This window comes from Oncorhynchus nerka, linkage group LG24 (assembly GCF_034236695.1).
Source record: "Oncorhynchus nerka isolate Pitt River linkage group LG24, Oner_Uvic_2.0, whole genome shotgun sequence".
NCBI classification, from domain to species: Eukaryota; Metazoa; Chordata; class Actinopteri; order Salmoniformes; family Salmonidae; genus Oncorhynchus; species Oncorhynchus nerka.
In genome coordinates this window covers 5,816,948-5,833,351 of record NC_088419.1, presented here as the reverse complement: position 1 = coordinate 5,833,351, position 16,404 = coordinate 5,816,948, and the positions used below count along the sequence as shown (strand labels likewise).

At 41.2% G+C, this 16,404-nt stretch overlaps 1 protein-coding gene across 1 annotated transcript in view; it reads left to right on the top strand.

The window, feature by feature from the left end:
* The window catches only part of LOC115110872 (protein-tyrosine kinase 2-beta-like), an 89,758-nt gene that overhangs the window by 24,206 nt on the left and 49,148 nt on the right, over positions 1-16,404 (top strand). The window contains exons 7-12 of the mRNA XM_065008568.1: positions 162-216; positions 469-609; positions 4,020-4,094; positions 7,775-7,876; positions 14,364-14,481; positions 14,637-14,676. Coding sequence (XP_064864640.1) covers positions 162-216; positions 469-609; positions 4,020-4,094; positions 7,775-7,876; positions 14,364-14,481; positions 14,637-14,676 — 531 coding nt within the window. The remainder of the gene's footprint in view (positions 1-161; positions 217-468; positions 610-4,019; positions 4,095-7,774; positions 7,877-14,363; positions 14,482-14,636; positions 14,677-16,404) is intronic.

Here is a 16,404-nt window from a genome sequence, read left to right as displayed (position 1 = left end):
TTTTCTATCACATTGGTTTGATTGGTTGGTTTATTACCTAACTTTTCTATCACATTGGTTTGATTGGTTGGTTTATTACCTAACTTTTCTATCACATTGGTTTGATTGGTTGGTTTATTCTAACTGCTCTCTCTGAATGTGATTTATTTTGACCAATGAAGGAAGGACGTGGGGCTGAACCTGTTCTTCCCACAGGAGCTCATTGACCGCATGAAGGTACATTTATGAATTTGGATTTCCACATGATCGTTCAACATATTATTGGAAGTTTCTACAAAGTTTTTAATAATGAGCCTAGCTGTAACTATTATGTCAGCAAAGAACATTTCTGGTCATTTCTGTTCATTTCTGATCATTTCTGATCATTTCTATGCTGGCAGTGTCGTTTACCGTGCTGTTTACTATTTGACATCATAGTTAAAATAGGGTTATGAATATGTCGTCTAATGTTGTGATGTTCTGTCCCAGTCTCGTCCTCTCCGGAAGCTGATCACCCAGACCTTCCAGCAGTACGCTACTCTGAAGGAGGAGGAGTGTATGGTTCGCTTCTTCAAAACGCTCACTGAATTCATCAACGTTGATGAGGAGGTCTACCCCTGCGAACTGGTGGTTCGTGTTGCTGTTGGCTTTACAAACAATACAATTAGGAAGGGCCGCACTCAGGTATTTGCAGTCGGGTACACAGTAAATATCTGAGTGAGGTCCTGTCAGTATGAGGTCCTGTCAGTACACAGTAAATATCTGAGTGAGGTCCTGTCAGTACACAGTAAATATCTGAGTGAGGTCCTGTCAGTACACAGTAAATATCTGAGTGAGGTCCTGTCAGTACACAGTAAATATCTGAGTGAGGTCCTGTCAGTACACAGTAAATATCTGAGTGAGGTCCTGTCAGTACACAGTAAATATCTGAGTGAGGTCCTGTCAGGACACAGTAAATACCTGAGTGAGGTCCTGTCAGGGCACAGTAAATATCTGAGTGAGGTCCTGTCAGGACACAGTAAATATCTGAGTGAGGTCCTGTTAGTACACATTAAATACCTGAGTGAGGTCCTGTCAGGACACAGTAAATACCTGAGTGAGGTCCTGTCAGGACACAGTAAATACCTGAGTGAGGTCCTGTCAGTACACAGTAAATACCTGAGTGAGGTCCTGTCAGTACACAGTAAATATCTGAGTGAGGTTCTGTCAGTACACAGTAAATATCTGAGTGAGGTCCTGTCAGTATGAGGTCCTGTCAGGACACAGTAAATACCTGAGTGAGGTCCTGTCAGTACACAGTAAATATCTGAGTGAGGTTCTGTCAGTACACAGTAAATATCTGAGTGAGGTCCTGTCAGTATGAGGTCCTGTCAGTACACAGTAAATATCTGAGTGAGGTTCTGTCAGTATGAGGTCCTGTCAGTACACAGTAAATACCTGAGTGAGGTCCTGTCAGTATGAGGTCCTGTCAGTACACAGTAAATATCTGAGTGAGGTCCTGTCAGTATGAGGTCCTGTCAGTACACAGTAAATATCTGAGTGAGGTCCTTTCAGTACACAGTAAATATCTGAGTGAGGTCCTTTCAGTATGAGGTCCTGTCAGTATGATGTCCTGTCAGGACACAGTAAATATCTGAGTGAGGTCCTGTCAGTACACAGTAAATACCTGATTGAGGTCCTGTCAGTATGAGGTCCTGTCAGGACACAGTAAATACCTGAGTGAGGTCCTGTCAGTACACAGTAAATACCTGAGTGAGGTCCTGTCAGCTCACAATAAATACCTGAGTGAGGTCCTGTCAGTATGAGGTCCTGTCAGTACACAGTAAATATCTGAGTGAGGTCCTGTCAGTATGAGGTCCTGTCAGTACACAGTAAATACCTGAGTGAGGTCCTGTCAGTATGAGGTCCTGTCAGTACACAGTAAATATCTGAGTGAGGTCCTGTCAGTATGAGGTCCTGTCAGTACACAGTAAATATCTGAGTGAGGTCCTTTCAGTACACAGTAAATATCTGAGTGAGGTCCTTTCAGTATGAGGTCCTGTCAGTATGAGGTCCTGTCAGGACACAGTAAATATCTGAGTGAGGTCCTGTCAGGGCACAGTAAATATCTGAGTGAGGTCCTGTCAGGACACAGTAAATATCTGAGTGAGGTCCTGTTAGTACACATTAAATACCTGAGTGAGGTCCTGTCAGGACACAGTAAATACCTGAGTGAGGTCCTGTCAGGACACAGTAAATACCTGAGTGAGGTCCTGTCAGTACACAGTAAATACCTGAGTGAGGTCCTGTCAGTACACAGTAAATATCTGAGTGAGGTTCTGTCAGTACACAGTAAATATCTGAGTGAGGTCCTGTCAGTATGAGGTCCTGTCAGGACACAGTAAATACCTGAGTGAGGTCCTGTCAGTACACAGTAAATATCTGAGTGAGGTTCTGTCAGTACACAGTAAATATCTGAGTGAGGTCCTGTCAGTATGAGGTCCTGTCAGTACACAGTAAATATCTGAGTGAGGTTCTGTCAGTATGAGGTCCTGTCAGTACACAGTAAATACCTGAGTGAGGTCCTGTCAGTATGAGGTCCTGTCAGTACACAGTAAATATCTGAGTGAGGTCCTGTCAGTATGAGGTCCTGTCAGTACACAGTAAATATCTGAGTGAGGTCCTTTCAGTACACAGTAAATATCTGAGTGAGGTCCTTTCAGTATGAGGTCCTGTCAGTATGATGTCCTGTCAGGACACAGTAAATATCTGAGTGAGGTCCTGTCAGTACACAGTAAATACCTGATTGAGGTCCTGTCAGTATGAGGTCCTGTCAGGACACAGTAAATACCTGAGTGAGGTCCTGTCAGTACACAGTAAATACCTGAGTGAGGTCCTGTCAGCACACAATAAATACCTGAGTGAGGTCCTGTCAGTATGAGGTCCTGTCAGTACACAGTAAATATCTGAGTGAGGTCCTGTCAGTATGAGGTCCTGTCAGTACACAGTAAATACCTGAGTGAGGTCCTGTCAGTATGAGGTCCTGTCAGTACACAGTAAATATCTGAGTGAGGTCCTGTCAGTATGAGGTCCTGTCAGTACACAGTAAATATCTGAGTGAGGTCCTTTCAGTACACAGTAAATATCTGAGTGAGGTCCTTTCAGTATGAGGTCCTGTCAGTATGAGGTCCTGTCAGGACACAGTAAATATCTGAGTGAGGTCCTGTCAGTACACAGTAAATACCTGATTGAGGTCCTGTCAGTATGAGGTCCTGTCAGGACACAGTAAATACCTGAGTGAGGTCCTGTCAGTACACAGTAAATACCTGAGTGAGGTCCTGTCAGCACACAATAAATACCTGAGTGAGGTCCTGTCAGTACACAGTAAATATCTGAGTGAGGTCCTGTCAGGACACAGTAAATATCTGAGTGAGGTCCTGTCAGGGCACAGTAAATATCTGAGTGAGGTCCTGTCAGGACACAGTAAATATCTGAGTGAGGTCCTGTCAGTACACAGTAAATACCTGAGTGAGGTCCTGTCAGTACACAGTAAATATCTGAGTGAGGTCCTGTCAGCACACAATAAATACCTGAGTGAGGTCCTGTCAGTACACAGTAAATATCTGAGTGAGGTCCTGTCAGGACACAGTAAATATCTGAGTGAGGTCCTGTCAGTACACAGTAAATATCTGAGTGAGGTCCTGTCAGGACACAGTAAATATCTGAGTGAGGTCCTGTCAGGGCACAGTAAATATCTGAGTGAGGTCCTGTCAGGACACAGTAAATATCTGAGTGAGGTCCTGTCAGGACACAGTAAATATCTGAGTGAGGTCCTGTCAGGACACAGTAAATATCTGAGTGAGGTCCTGTCAGTACACAGTAAAAACCTATCATCTCATTTTCCTGATCATTCTTTTGGATCACTGCACCACAAATGATGCAATAATCTACAATTAGACATGCTCTGGGTTTTCCTTTTCTCACTTCACAGAAAATATTGTATGAGTCTGAAGTTTGTCAAGACATGAAAGTTATGTTGCAACCCCACTGTTTGTCCACAGCAAGGTTGGAGTCTGTCAGTGGAGCTGGTGATTGGAGCCAGGGGCATTCGCCAACGCACCCATAAAGACTCAGCGGTAAGCATGCAGGGCATTCGCCAACGCACCCATAAAGACTCAGCGGTAAGCATGCAGGGCATTCACCAATGCACCCATAAAGACTCAGCGGTAAGCATGCAGGGTATTCGCCAACGCACCCATAAAGACTCAGCGGTAAGCATGCAGGGTATTCGCCAACGCACCCATAAAGACTCAGCGGTAAGCATGCAGGGCATTCACCAACCCACCCATAAAGACTCAGCGGTAAGCATGCAGGGTATTCGCCAAAGCACCCATATAGACTCAGAGGTAAGCATGCAGGGCATTCACCAACCCACCCATATAGACTCAGAGGTAAGCATGCAGGGCATTCACCAACCCACCCATATAGACTCAGAGGTAAGCATGCAGGGCATTCACCAACGCACCCATATAGACTCAGTGGTAAGCATGCAGGGCATTCACCAACCCACCCATATAGACTCAGCTGTAAGCATGCAGGGCATTCACCAACCCACCCATAAAGACTCAGCGGTAAGCATGCAGGGCATTCACCAACCCAGACATATAGACTCAGCGGTAAGCATGCAGGGCATTCACCAACGCACCCATAAAGACTCAGCGGTAAGCATGCAGGGCATTCACCAACCCACCCATATAGACTCAGAGGTAAGCATGCAGGGCATTCACCAACCCACCAATATAGACTCAGAGGTAAGCATGCAGGGCATTCACCAACCCACCCATATAGACTCAGCGGTAAGCATGCAGGGCATTCACCAACCCACCCATAAAGACTCAGAGGTAAGCATGCAGGGCATTCACCAACCCACCCATATAGACTCAGAGGTAAGCATGCAGGGCATTCACCAACCCACCCATAAAGACTCAGAGGTAAGCATGCAGGGCATTCACCAACCCACCCATATAGACTCAGAGGGATGCATGCAGGGCATTCACCAACCCACCCATAAAGACTCAGTGGTAAGCATGCAGGGCATTCACCAACCCACCCATAAAGACTCAGAGGGAAGCATGCAGGGCATTCACCAACCCACCCATATAGACTCAGAGGGAAGCATGCAGGGCATTCACCGACCCACCCATATAGACTCAGCGGTAAGCATGCAGGGCATTCACCAACCCAGCCATATAGACTCAGAGGTAAGCATGCAGGGCATTCACCAACCCACCCATATAGACTCAGAGGGATGCATGCAGGGCATTCACCAACCCACCCATAAAGACTCAGAGGGAAGCATGCAGGGCATTCGCCAACGCACCCATAAAGACTCAGCGGTAAGCATGCAGGGCATTCACCAACCCACCCATATAGACTCAGCGGTAAGCATGCAGGGCATTCACCAACCCACCCATATAGACTCAGTGGTAAGCATGCAGGGCATTCACCAACCCACCCATATAGACTCAGTGGTAAGCATGCAGGGCATTCACCAACCCACCCATAAAGACTCAGTGGTAAGCATGCAGGGCATTCACCGACCCACCCATATAGACTCAGTGGTAAGCATGCAGGGCATTCACCAACCCACCCATAAAGACTCAGAGGGAAGCATGCAGGGCATTCACCAACCCACCCATATAGACTCAGAGGTAAGCTTGCAGGGCATTCACCAACCCACCCATATAGACTCAGAGGTAAGCATGCAGGGCATTCACCGACCCACCCATATAGACTCAGAGGTAAGCATGCAGGGCATTCACCAACCCACCCATATAGACTCAGAGGTAAGCATGCATGGCATTCACCAACCCTCACCAACCCACCCATATAGACTCAGAGGGAAGCATGCAGGGCATTCACCAACCCAAAAAGAGTTCTATCTGGAACCAAAAAGGGTTCTCCTACGGGGACAGCCGAAGAATCCTTTAGGAAACCTTTTTTTGTCTAAAAGTGTAGAGGTTGACACGGGAGTGAAAACCTATTCTTGTCCTGTCCTGTCAAATCTTTTCCCGTACTGTCCTGTTTCAGCAACTGCTCTATAACGACTGAACTTTCCTGTTCTGTCCCTGTGAAACTACTCCCCGTCCCGTGCTAATTTTACACACAGAAATCACAAATGCAAAAAATAATCTCGCCATAGCAACTGCTCCGTTTGGCTACTGTTCGGCGCTCACCAGACAGTATCCTGCCCTGCACACAGCTGATAACAACCACATTATCAGAGTTGGGCAATGAAGGCAACCCTTCCACTTACCCAGAGTTGGTTGAACTCAATTAATCTCTTGAAGGATTCATTCATTCACTGACTGTACGTTGGCATCTGAGGTAAAGTAGTGATTGCGCTGTGGCCATGGCTGTAACTGGAGCGAGGCGTGAGAGTGAGCTGATGGAAGAGGAGGGGTGAAATTACATCAACTAATGTATTAATATTAAGTAAACTATATTAGGCCTATTCACAGTTTTTAAATAAAATCTTCTACACATTACATATTCTCCCCACACACACACACACACACACACACACACACAAAAAAAAAACTCTGTTTATAACTGGTCCTGTACTGTCCATTCTGTCCTGTCCCAAACTTGATCCCTAGAACCAGAATCCCACAGGTTCCCCAATAGTTGATTTATTTATTTCACCACCCATTTGGGTTGCAAAAGTATAAATACTGTACATATCTTTCTCTCCAATTTTGTAATTGTCTCATCGCTGCAACTCCTCAATGGTCTCTGGAGGCAAAGGTTGAGTCTTGCATCCTCCGAAACATGACCCGCCAAACCACGTTTCTTTAACATCCGCCCGCTTAATAACCTGGAAGCCAGACGCACCAATGCATTGGAGGAAACACTGTTCGACTGACTACCGATGTCAGCGTGCATGCTCTGCACCACAAGGCATCGCTAGAGCGCAATGAGCCCAGTAGGTCCCACCGGCCAAACCTTCCCTTAACCCGGACGACGCTGCGCCAATTGTGCTCCGCCCTATGGGACTCCTGATCACAGCTGGTGATACAGCCCGGGATTGAACCAGGGTCTGTAGTGACACCTCTAGCACTGCAATGCAGTGCCTTAGTTTGCTGCGCCACTCGGGAGTCATGTTCCCGGGAGTCATGTTCCCGGAGTCCTGTCTCCGGAGTTCTGTCCCCCGGAGTCCTGTCCCCCGGGAGTCCTGTCCCCCGGAGTCCTGTCCCCGGGAGTCCTGTCCCCGGGAGTCCTGTCCCCCGGAGTCCTGTCCCCGGGAGTCCTGTCCCCGGAGTCCTGTCCTCGGGAGTCCTGTCCTCGGGAGTCCTGTTCCCCGGAGTCCTGTCCCCCGGAGTCCTGTCCCCGGGAGTCCTGTCCCCGGGAGTCCTGTCCCCGGGAGTCCTGTCCCCGGAGTCCTGTCCCCGGGAGTCCTGTCCCCGGGAGTCCTGTCCCCGGAGTCCTGTCCCCGGGAGTCCTGTCCCCGGAGTCCTGTCCCCGGAGTCCTGTCCCCGGGAGTCCTGTCCCCGGGAGTCCTGTCCTCGGACTCCTGTCCCCGGGAGTCCTGTACCCGGAGTCCTGTCCCCGGGAGTCCTGTCCCCGGGAGTCCTGTTCCCCGGAGTCCTGTCCCCGGGAGTCCTGTTCCCCGGAGTCCTGTCCCCGGGAGTCCTGTTCCCCGGAGTCCTGTCCCCGGGAGTCCTGTCCCCTGGAGTCCTGTTCCCGTGTCAACCGTTACCCTACACCTGTGGCTGATAAGTGTATCATTTAATTGTGTCTCTCTTATCCCCACCAGCCTGTGTGTCTAGCGGATTTCAAACAGATCAAGAGCATCAAGTGTTCATCTCAGAGTGACGGCAAAGCCCTCCTCAACCTGGACATAGACGGAGCCAGACAGGTACACATTAAAATAGATAAAGAAAACGTGTATTAGTACTGCTTAATCTGAACATGGACCGAGTCAGTCAGGTAAAACAAGGTAGTGAGGCCTTGGCCAACATTCACAAAGAGACTCAGAGTATTGACTAGAGATTCTAGTCAATTCTGACTAGAGACATAATGAATACAGTCTCTGAATTCTAACTAGAGACATAATGAATACAGGCTCTGAATTCTGACTAGAGACATGAATACAGGCTCTGAATTCTGACTAGAGACATAATGAATACAGTCTCTGAATTCTGACTAGAGACATAATGAATACAGGCTCTGAATTCTGACTAGAGACATAATGAATACAGTCTCTGAATTCTAACTAGAGACATAATGAATACAGGCTCTGAATTCTGACTAGAGACATGAATACAGGCTCTGAATTCTGACTAGAGACATAATGAATACAGGCTCTGAATTCTGACTAGAGACATAATGAATACAGTCTCTGAATTCTAACTAGAGACATAATGAATACAGGCTCTGAATTCTGACTAGAGACATGAATACAGGCTCTGAATTCTGACTAGAGACATAATGAATACAGTCTCTGAATTCTGACTAGAGACATAATGAATACAGGCTCTGAATTCTGACTAGAGACATAATGAATACAGTCTCTGAATTCTAACTAGAGACATAATGAATACAGGCTCTGAATTCTGACTAGAGACATGAATACAGGCTCTGAATTCTGACTAGAGACATAATGAATACAGTCTCTGAATTCTAACTAGAGACATAATGAATACAGTCTCTGAATTCTAACTAGAGACATAATGAATACAGTCTCTGAATTCTAACTAGAGACATAATGAATACAGTCTCTGAATTCTAACTAGAGACATAATGAATACAGGCTCTGAATTCTAACTAGAGACATAATGAATACAGTCTCTGAATTCTAACTAGAGACATGAATACAGGCTCTGAATTCTAACTAGAGACATAATGAATAAAGGCTCTGAATTCTAACTAGAGACATAATGAATACAGGCTCTGAATTCTGACTAGAGACATGAATACAGGCTCTGAATTCTGACTAGAGACATAATGAATACAGTCTATTCTAACTAGAGACATAATGAATAAGGTCTCTGAATTCTAACTAGAGACATAATGAATACAGGCTCTGAATTCTAACTAGAGACATAATGAATACAGGCTCTGAATTCTAACTAGAGACATAATGAATACAGGCTCTGAATTCTAACTAGAGACATAATGAATACAGTCTCTGAATTCTAACTAGAGACATAATGAATACAGGCTCTGAATTCTAACTAGAGACATAATGAATACAGGCTCTGAATTCTAACTAGAGACATAATGAATACAGGCTCTGAATTCTAACTAGAGACATAATGAATACAGTCTCTGAATTCTGACTAGAGACATAATGAATACAGTCTCTGAATTCTAACTAGAGACATAATGAATACAGTCTCTGAATTCTAACTAGAGACATAATGAATACAGGCTCTGAATTCTGACTAGAGACATAATGAATACAGTCTCTGAATTCTAACTAGAGACATAATGAATACAGGCTCTGAATTCTAACTAGAGACATAATGAATACAGGCTCTGAATTCTAACTAGAGACATAATGAATACAGGCTCTGAATTCTAACTAGAGACATAATGAATACAGGCTCTGAATTCTAACTAGAGACATGAATACAGGCTCTGAATTCTAACTAGAGACATGAATACAGGCTCTGAATTCTAACTAGAGACATAATGAATACAGGCTCTGAATTCTAACTAGAGACATGAATACAGGCTCTGAATTCTAACTAGAGACATGAATACAGGCTCTGAATTCTAACTAGAGACATAATGAATACAGTCTCTGAATTCTAACTAGAGACATAATGAATACAGGCTCTGAATTCTAACTAGAGACATAATGAATACAGTCTATTCTAACTAGAGACATAATGAATACAGTCTCTGAATTCTAACTAGAGACATAATGAATACAGTCTCTGAATTCTAACTAGAGACATAATGAATACAGTCTCTGAATTCTGACTAGAGACATAATGAATACAGTCTCTGAATTCTAACTAGAGACATGAATACAGGCTCTGAATTCTAACTAGAGACATAATGAATACAGTCTATTCTAACTAGAGACATAATGAATACAGTCTCTGAATTCTAACTAGAGACATAATGAATACAGTCTCTGAATTCTAACTAGAGACATAATGAATACAGGCTCTGAATTCTAACTAGAGACATAATGAATACAGGCTCTGAATTCTGACTAGAGACATGAATACAGGCTCTGAATTCTGACTAGAGACATAATGAATACAGTCTCTGAATTCTGACTAGAGACATAATGAATACAGTCTATTCTAACTAGAGACATAATGAATACAGTCTCTGAATTCTGACTAGAGACATAATGAATACAGTCTATTCTGACTAGAGACATGAATACAGGCTCTGAATTCTGACTAGAGACATAATGAATACAGTCTCTGAATTCTAACTAGAGACATAATGAATACAGTCTATTCTAACTAGAGACATAATGAATACAGTCTATTCTAACTAGAGACATAATGAATACAGTCTATTCTAACTAGAGACATAATGAATACAGGCTCTGAATTCTAACTAGAGACATAATGAATACAGGCTCTGAATTCTAACTAGAGACATGAATACAGGCTCTGAATTCTAACTAGAGACATAATGAATACAGTCTATTCTAACTAGAGACATAATGAATACAGTCTATTCTAACTAGAGACATAATGAATACAGTATATTCTAACTAGAGACATAATGAATACAGTCTATTCTAACTAGAGACATAATGAATACAGTCTATTCTAACTAGAGACATAATGAATACAGTCTATTCTAACTAGAGACATAATGAATACAGTCTATTCTAACTAGAGACATAATGAATACAGTCTATTCTAACTAGAGACATAATGAATACAGTCTATTCTGACTAGAGACATAATGAATACAGTCTATTCTAACTAGAGACATAATGAATACAGTCTATTCTAACTAGAGACATAATGAATACAGTCTATTCTGACTAGAGACATAATGAATACAGTCTATTCTAACTAGAGACATAATGAATACAGTCTATTCTAACTAGAGACATAATGAATACAGTCTATTCTAACTAGAGACATAATGAATACAGTCTCTGAATTCTAACTAGAGACATAATGAATACAGTCTATTCTAACTAGAGACATAATGAATACAGTCTATTCTAACTAGAGACATAATGAATACAGTATATTCTAACTAGAGACATAATGAATACAGTCTATTCTAACTAGAGACATAATGAATACAGTCTCTGAATTCTAACTAGAGACATAATGAATACAGTCTATTCTAACTAGAGACATAATGAATACAGTCTATTCTAACTAGAGACATAATGAATACAGTCTATTCTAACTAGAGACATAATGAATACAGTCTATTCTAACTAGAGACATAATGAATACAGTCTCTGAATTCTAACTAGAGACATAATGAATACAGTCTATTCTAACTAGAGACATAATGAATACAGTCTATTCTAACTAGAGACATAATGAATACAGTCTATTCTAACTAGAGACATAATGAATAAAGTCTATTCTAACTAGAGACATAATGAATACAGTCTATTCTAACTAGAGACATAATGAATACAGTCTCTGAATTCTAACTAGAGACATAATGAATACAGTCTATTCTAACTAGAGACATAATGAATACAGTCTATTCTAACTAGAGACATAATGAATACAGTCTATTCTAACTAGAGACATAATGAATACAGTCTCTGAATTCTAACTAGAGACATAATGAATACAGTCTATTCTAACTAGAGACATAATGAATACAGTCTATTCTAACTAGAGACATAATGAATACAGTCTATTCTAACTAGAGACATAATGAATACAGTCTATTCTAACTAGAGACATAATGAATACAGTCTCTGAATTCTAACTAGAGACATAATGAATACAGTCTATTCTAACTAGAGACATAATGAATACAGTCTATTCTAACTAGAGACATAATGAATACAGTCTATTCTAACTAGAGACATAATGAATACAGTCTATTCTAACTAGAGACATAATGAATACAGTCTATTCTGACTAGAGACATAATGAATACAGTCTATTCTGACTAGAGACATAATGAATACAGTCTATTCTAACTAGAGACATAATGAATACAGTCTATTCTAACTAGAGACATAATGAATACAGTCTATTCTAACTAGAGACATAATGAATACAGTCTATTCTGACTAGAGACATAATGAATACAGTCTATTCTAACTAGAGACATAATGAATACAGTCTATTCTAACTAGAGACATAATGAATACAGGCTCTGAATTCTAACTAGAGACATAATGAATACAGTCTCTGAAACTAGAGACATAATGAATACAGTCTCTAACTAGAACATAATGAATACTCTATTCTACTAGAGACATAATGAATACAGTCTATTCTAACTAGAGACATAATGAATACAGTCTATTCTAACTAGAGACATAATGAATACAGTCTATTCTAACTAGAGACATAATGAATACAGTCTATTCTAACTAGAGACATAATGAATACAGTCTATTCTAACTAGAGACATAATGAATACAGTCTCTAACTAGAGACATAATGAATACAGTCTATTCTAACTAGAGACATAATGAATACAGTCTATTCTAACTAGAGACATAATGAATACAGTCTAACTAGAGACATAATGAATACAGTCTATTCTAACTAGAGACATAATGAATACAGTCTATTCTAACTAGAGACATAATGAATACAGTCTCTGAATTCTAACTAGAGACATAATGAATACAGTCTATTCTAACTAGAGACATAATGAATACAGTCTATTCTAACTAGAGACATAATGAATACAGTCTATTCTAACTAGAGACATAATGAATAAAGTCTATTCTAACTAGAGACATAATGAATACAGTCTATTCTAACTAGAGACATAATGAATACAGTCTCTGAATTCTAACTAGAGACATAATGAATACAGTCTATTCTAACTAGAGACATAATGAATACAGTCTATTCTAACTAGAGACATAATGAATACAGTCTATTCTAACTAGAGACATAATGAATACAGTCTCTGAATTCTAACTAGAGACATAATGAATACAGTCTATTCTAACTAGAGACATAATGAATACAGTCTATTCTAACTAGAGACATAATGAATACAGTCTATTCTAACTAGAGACATAATGAATACAGTCTATTCTAACTAGAGACATAATGAATACAGTCTCTGAATTCTAACTAGAGACATAATGAATACAGTCTATTCTAACTAGAGACATAATGAATACAGTCTATTCTAACTAGAGACATAATGAATACAGTCTATTCTAACTAGAGACATAATGAATACAGTCTATTCTAACTAGAGACATAATGAATACAGTCTATTCTGACTAGAGACATAATGAATACAGTCTATTCTGACTAGAGACATAATGAATACAGTCTATTCTAACTAGAGACATAATGAATACAGTCTATTCTAACTAGAGACATAATGAATACAGTCTATTCTAACTAGAGACATAATGAATACAGTCTATTCTGACTAGAGACATAATGAATACAGTCTATTCTAACTAGAGACATAATGAATACAGTCTATTCTAACTAGAGACATAATGAATACAGGCTCTGAATTCTAACTAGAGACATAATGAATACAGTCTCTGAATTCTAACTAGAGACATAATGAATACAGTCTATTCTAACTAGAGACATAATGAATACAGTCTATTCTAACTAGAGACATAATGAATACAGTCTATTCTAACTAGAGACATAATGAATACAGTCTATTCTAACTAGAGACATAATGAATACAGTCTATTCTAACTAGAGACATAATGAATACAGTCTATTCTAACTAGAGACATAATGAATACAGTCTATTCTAACTAGAGACATAATGAATACAGTCTATTCTAACTAGAGACATAATGAATACAGTCTATTCTAACTAGAGACATAATGAATACAGTCTATTCTAACTAGAGACATAATGAATACAGGCTCTGAATTCTAACTAGAGACATAATGAATACAGTCTCTGAATTCTAACTAGAGAGCTGTGTCCGTAAGTCTTTGTTTTTACAAAACATTTTGATGGATGTGATCGTTGAGTTAAAAGCCTGCATCTTAAATAAATATTTTTCCCTGAAAGCCTATCAGTCTATCACCCCTATGACACAGTCTATCACCCCTATGACACAGTCTATCACCCCTATGACACAGTCTATCACCCCTATGACACAGTCTATCACCCCTATGACATTATAATGTTTGTATAGTGTTTGTAATGTGATTGTAATTGCAGTTATTGTCATTAACGTGAATGGTTTGTATCTTCTTCGTCAGCCTCTGTCTATCAACGTGACTAAGTTTGCGATGGCAGAAAACATGGTGGACCTTATTGACGGTTACTGTCGCTCTGAGCACGCCACTGACGAGTCGTTCATCGCTAGACCAAACAAAGGTAAGGGGGATCAGGAAGTCCCGGCCCTGTGAATGTTATGGTAAGAGAAACACTAGGGGGGATACACTGAAAGAGTGCATCACAACGGTCTAATACGATTTTCTCATCCCTCGTAAGTCTATTGAACCAATGTGACTTCTTATGTGACCCCACAGATGCCAATTTACGAAGTTCCCTGCCAGACCTTCCCACGAAGTGAGTGGATTCACTGTCTCTTGAACAAGGCTTAATATTTTGGGATTTTATGTCATTTCCATATCAAGTCGTTTTGCTGAAACCAAACTGGAATATTTAGTACTTGTTGAAACATGGGATGTATTAGACATGATGCTGTCAGATAGATGTACCATAGAGACAGGCAGTGTTACTGGACATGATGCTGTCAGATAGATGTATCATAGAGACAGGCAGTGTTACTAGACATGATGCTGTCAGATGTACCATAGAGACAGGCAGTGTTACTAGACATGATGCTGTCAGATAGATGTACCATAGAGACAGGCAGTGTTACTGGACATGATGCTTTCAGATAGATGTACCATAGAGACAGGCAGTGTTACTGGACATGATGCTGTCAGATAGATGTATCATAGAGACAGGCAGTGTTACTGGACATGATGCTGTCAGATGTATCATAGAGACAGGCAGTGTTACTGGACTTGATGCTGTCAGATAGATGTACCATAGAGACAGGCAGTGTTACTAGACATGATGCTGTCAGATAGATGTATCATAGAGACAGGCAGTGTTACTAGACATGATGCTGTCAGATAGATGTATCATAGAGACAGGCAGTGTTACTAGACATGATGCTGTCAGATAGATGTACCATAGAGACAGGCAGTGTTACTGGACATGATGCTGTCAGATAGATGTATCATAGAGACAGGCAGTGTTACTAGACATGATGCTGTCAGATAGATGTACCATAGAGACAGGCAGTGTTACTGGACATGATGCTGTCAGATGTATCATAGAGACAGGCAGTGTTACTATACATGATGCTGTCAGATGTATCAAAGAGACAGGCAGTGTTACTGGACATGATGCTGTCAGATAGATGTATCATAGAGACAGGCAGTGTTACTAGACATGATGCTGTCAGATGTACCATAGAGACAGGCAGTGTTACTAGACATGATGCTGTCAGATGTACCATAGAGACAGGCAGTGTTACTAGACATGATGCTGTCAGATAGATGTATCATAGAGACAGGCAGTGTTACTAGACATGATGCTGTCAGATGTACCATAGAGACAGGCAGTGTTACTAGACATGATGCTGTCAGATAGATGTACCATAGAGACAGGCAGTGTTACTGGACATGATGCTTTCAGATAGATGTACCATAGAGACAGGCAGTGTTACTGGACATGATGCTGTCAGATAGATGTATCATAGAGACAGGCAGTGTTACTGGACATGATGCTGTCAGATGTACCATAGAGACAGGCAGTGTTACTGGACATGATGCTGTCAGATGTATCATAGAGACAGGCAGTGTTACTGGACATGATGCTGTCAGATAGATGTACCATAGAGACAGGCAGTGTTACTAGACATGATGCTGTCAGATAGATGTACCATAGAGACAGGCAGTGTTACTGGACATGATGCTGTCAGATAGATGTATCATAGAGACAGGCAGTGTTACTAGACATGATGCTGTCAGATGTACCATAGAGACAGGCAGTGTTACTAGACATGATGCTGTCAGATAGATGTACCATAGAGACAGGCAGTGTTACTGGACATGATGCTTTCAGATAGATGTACCATAGAGACAGGCAGTGTTACTGGACATGATGCTGTCAGATAGATGTATCATAGAGACAGGCAGTGTTACTGGACATGATGCTGTCAGATGTATCATAGAGACAGGCAGTGTTACTGGACATGATGCTGTCAGATAGATGTACCAT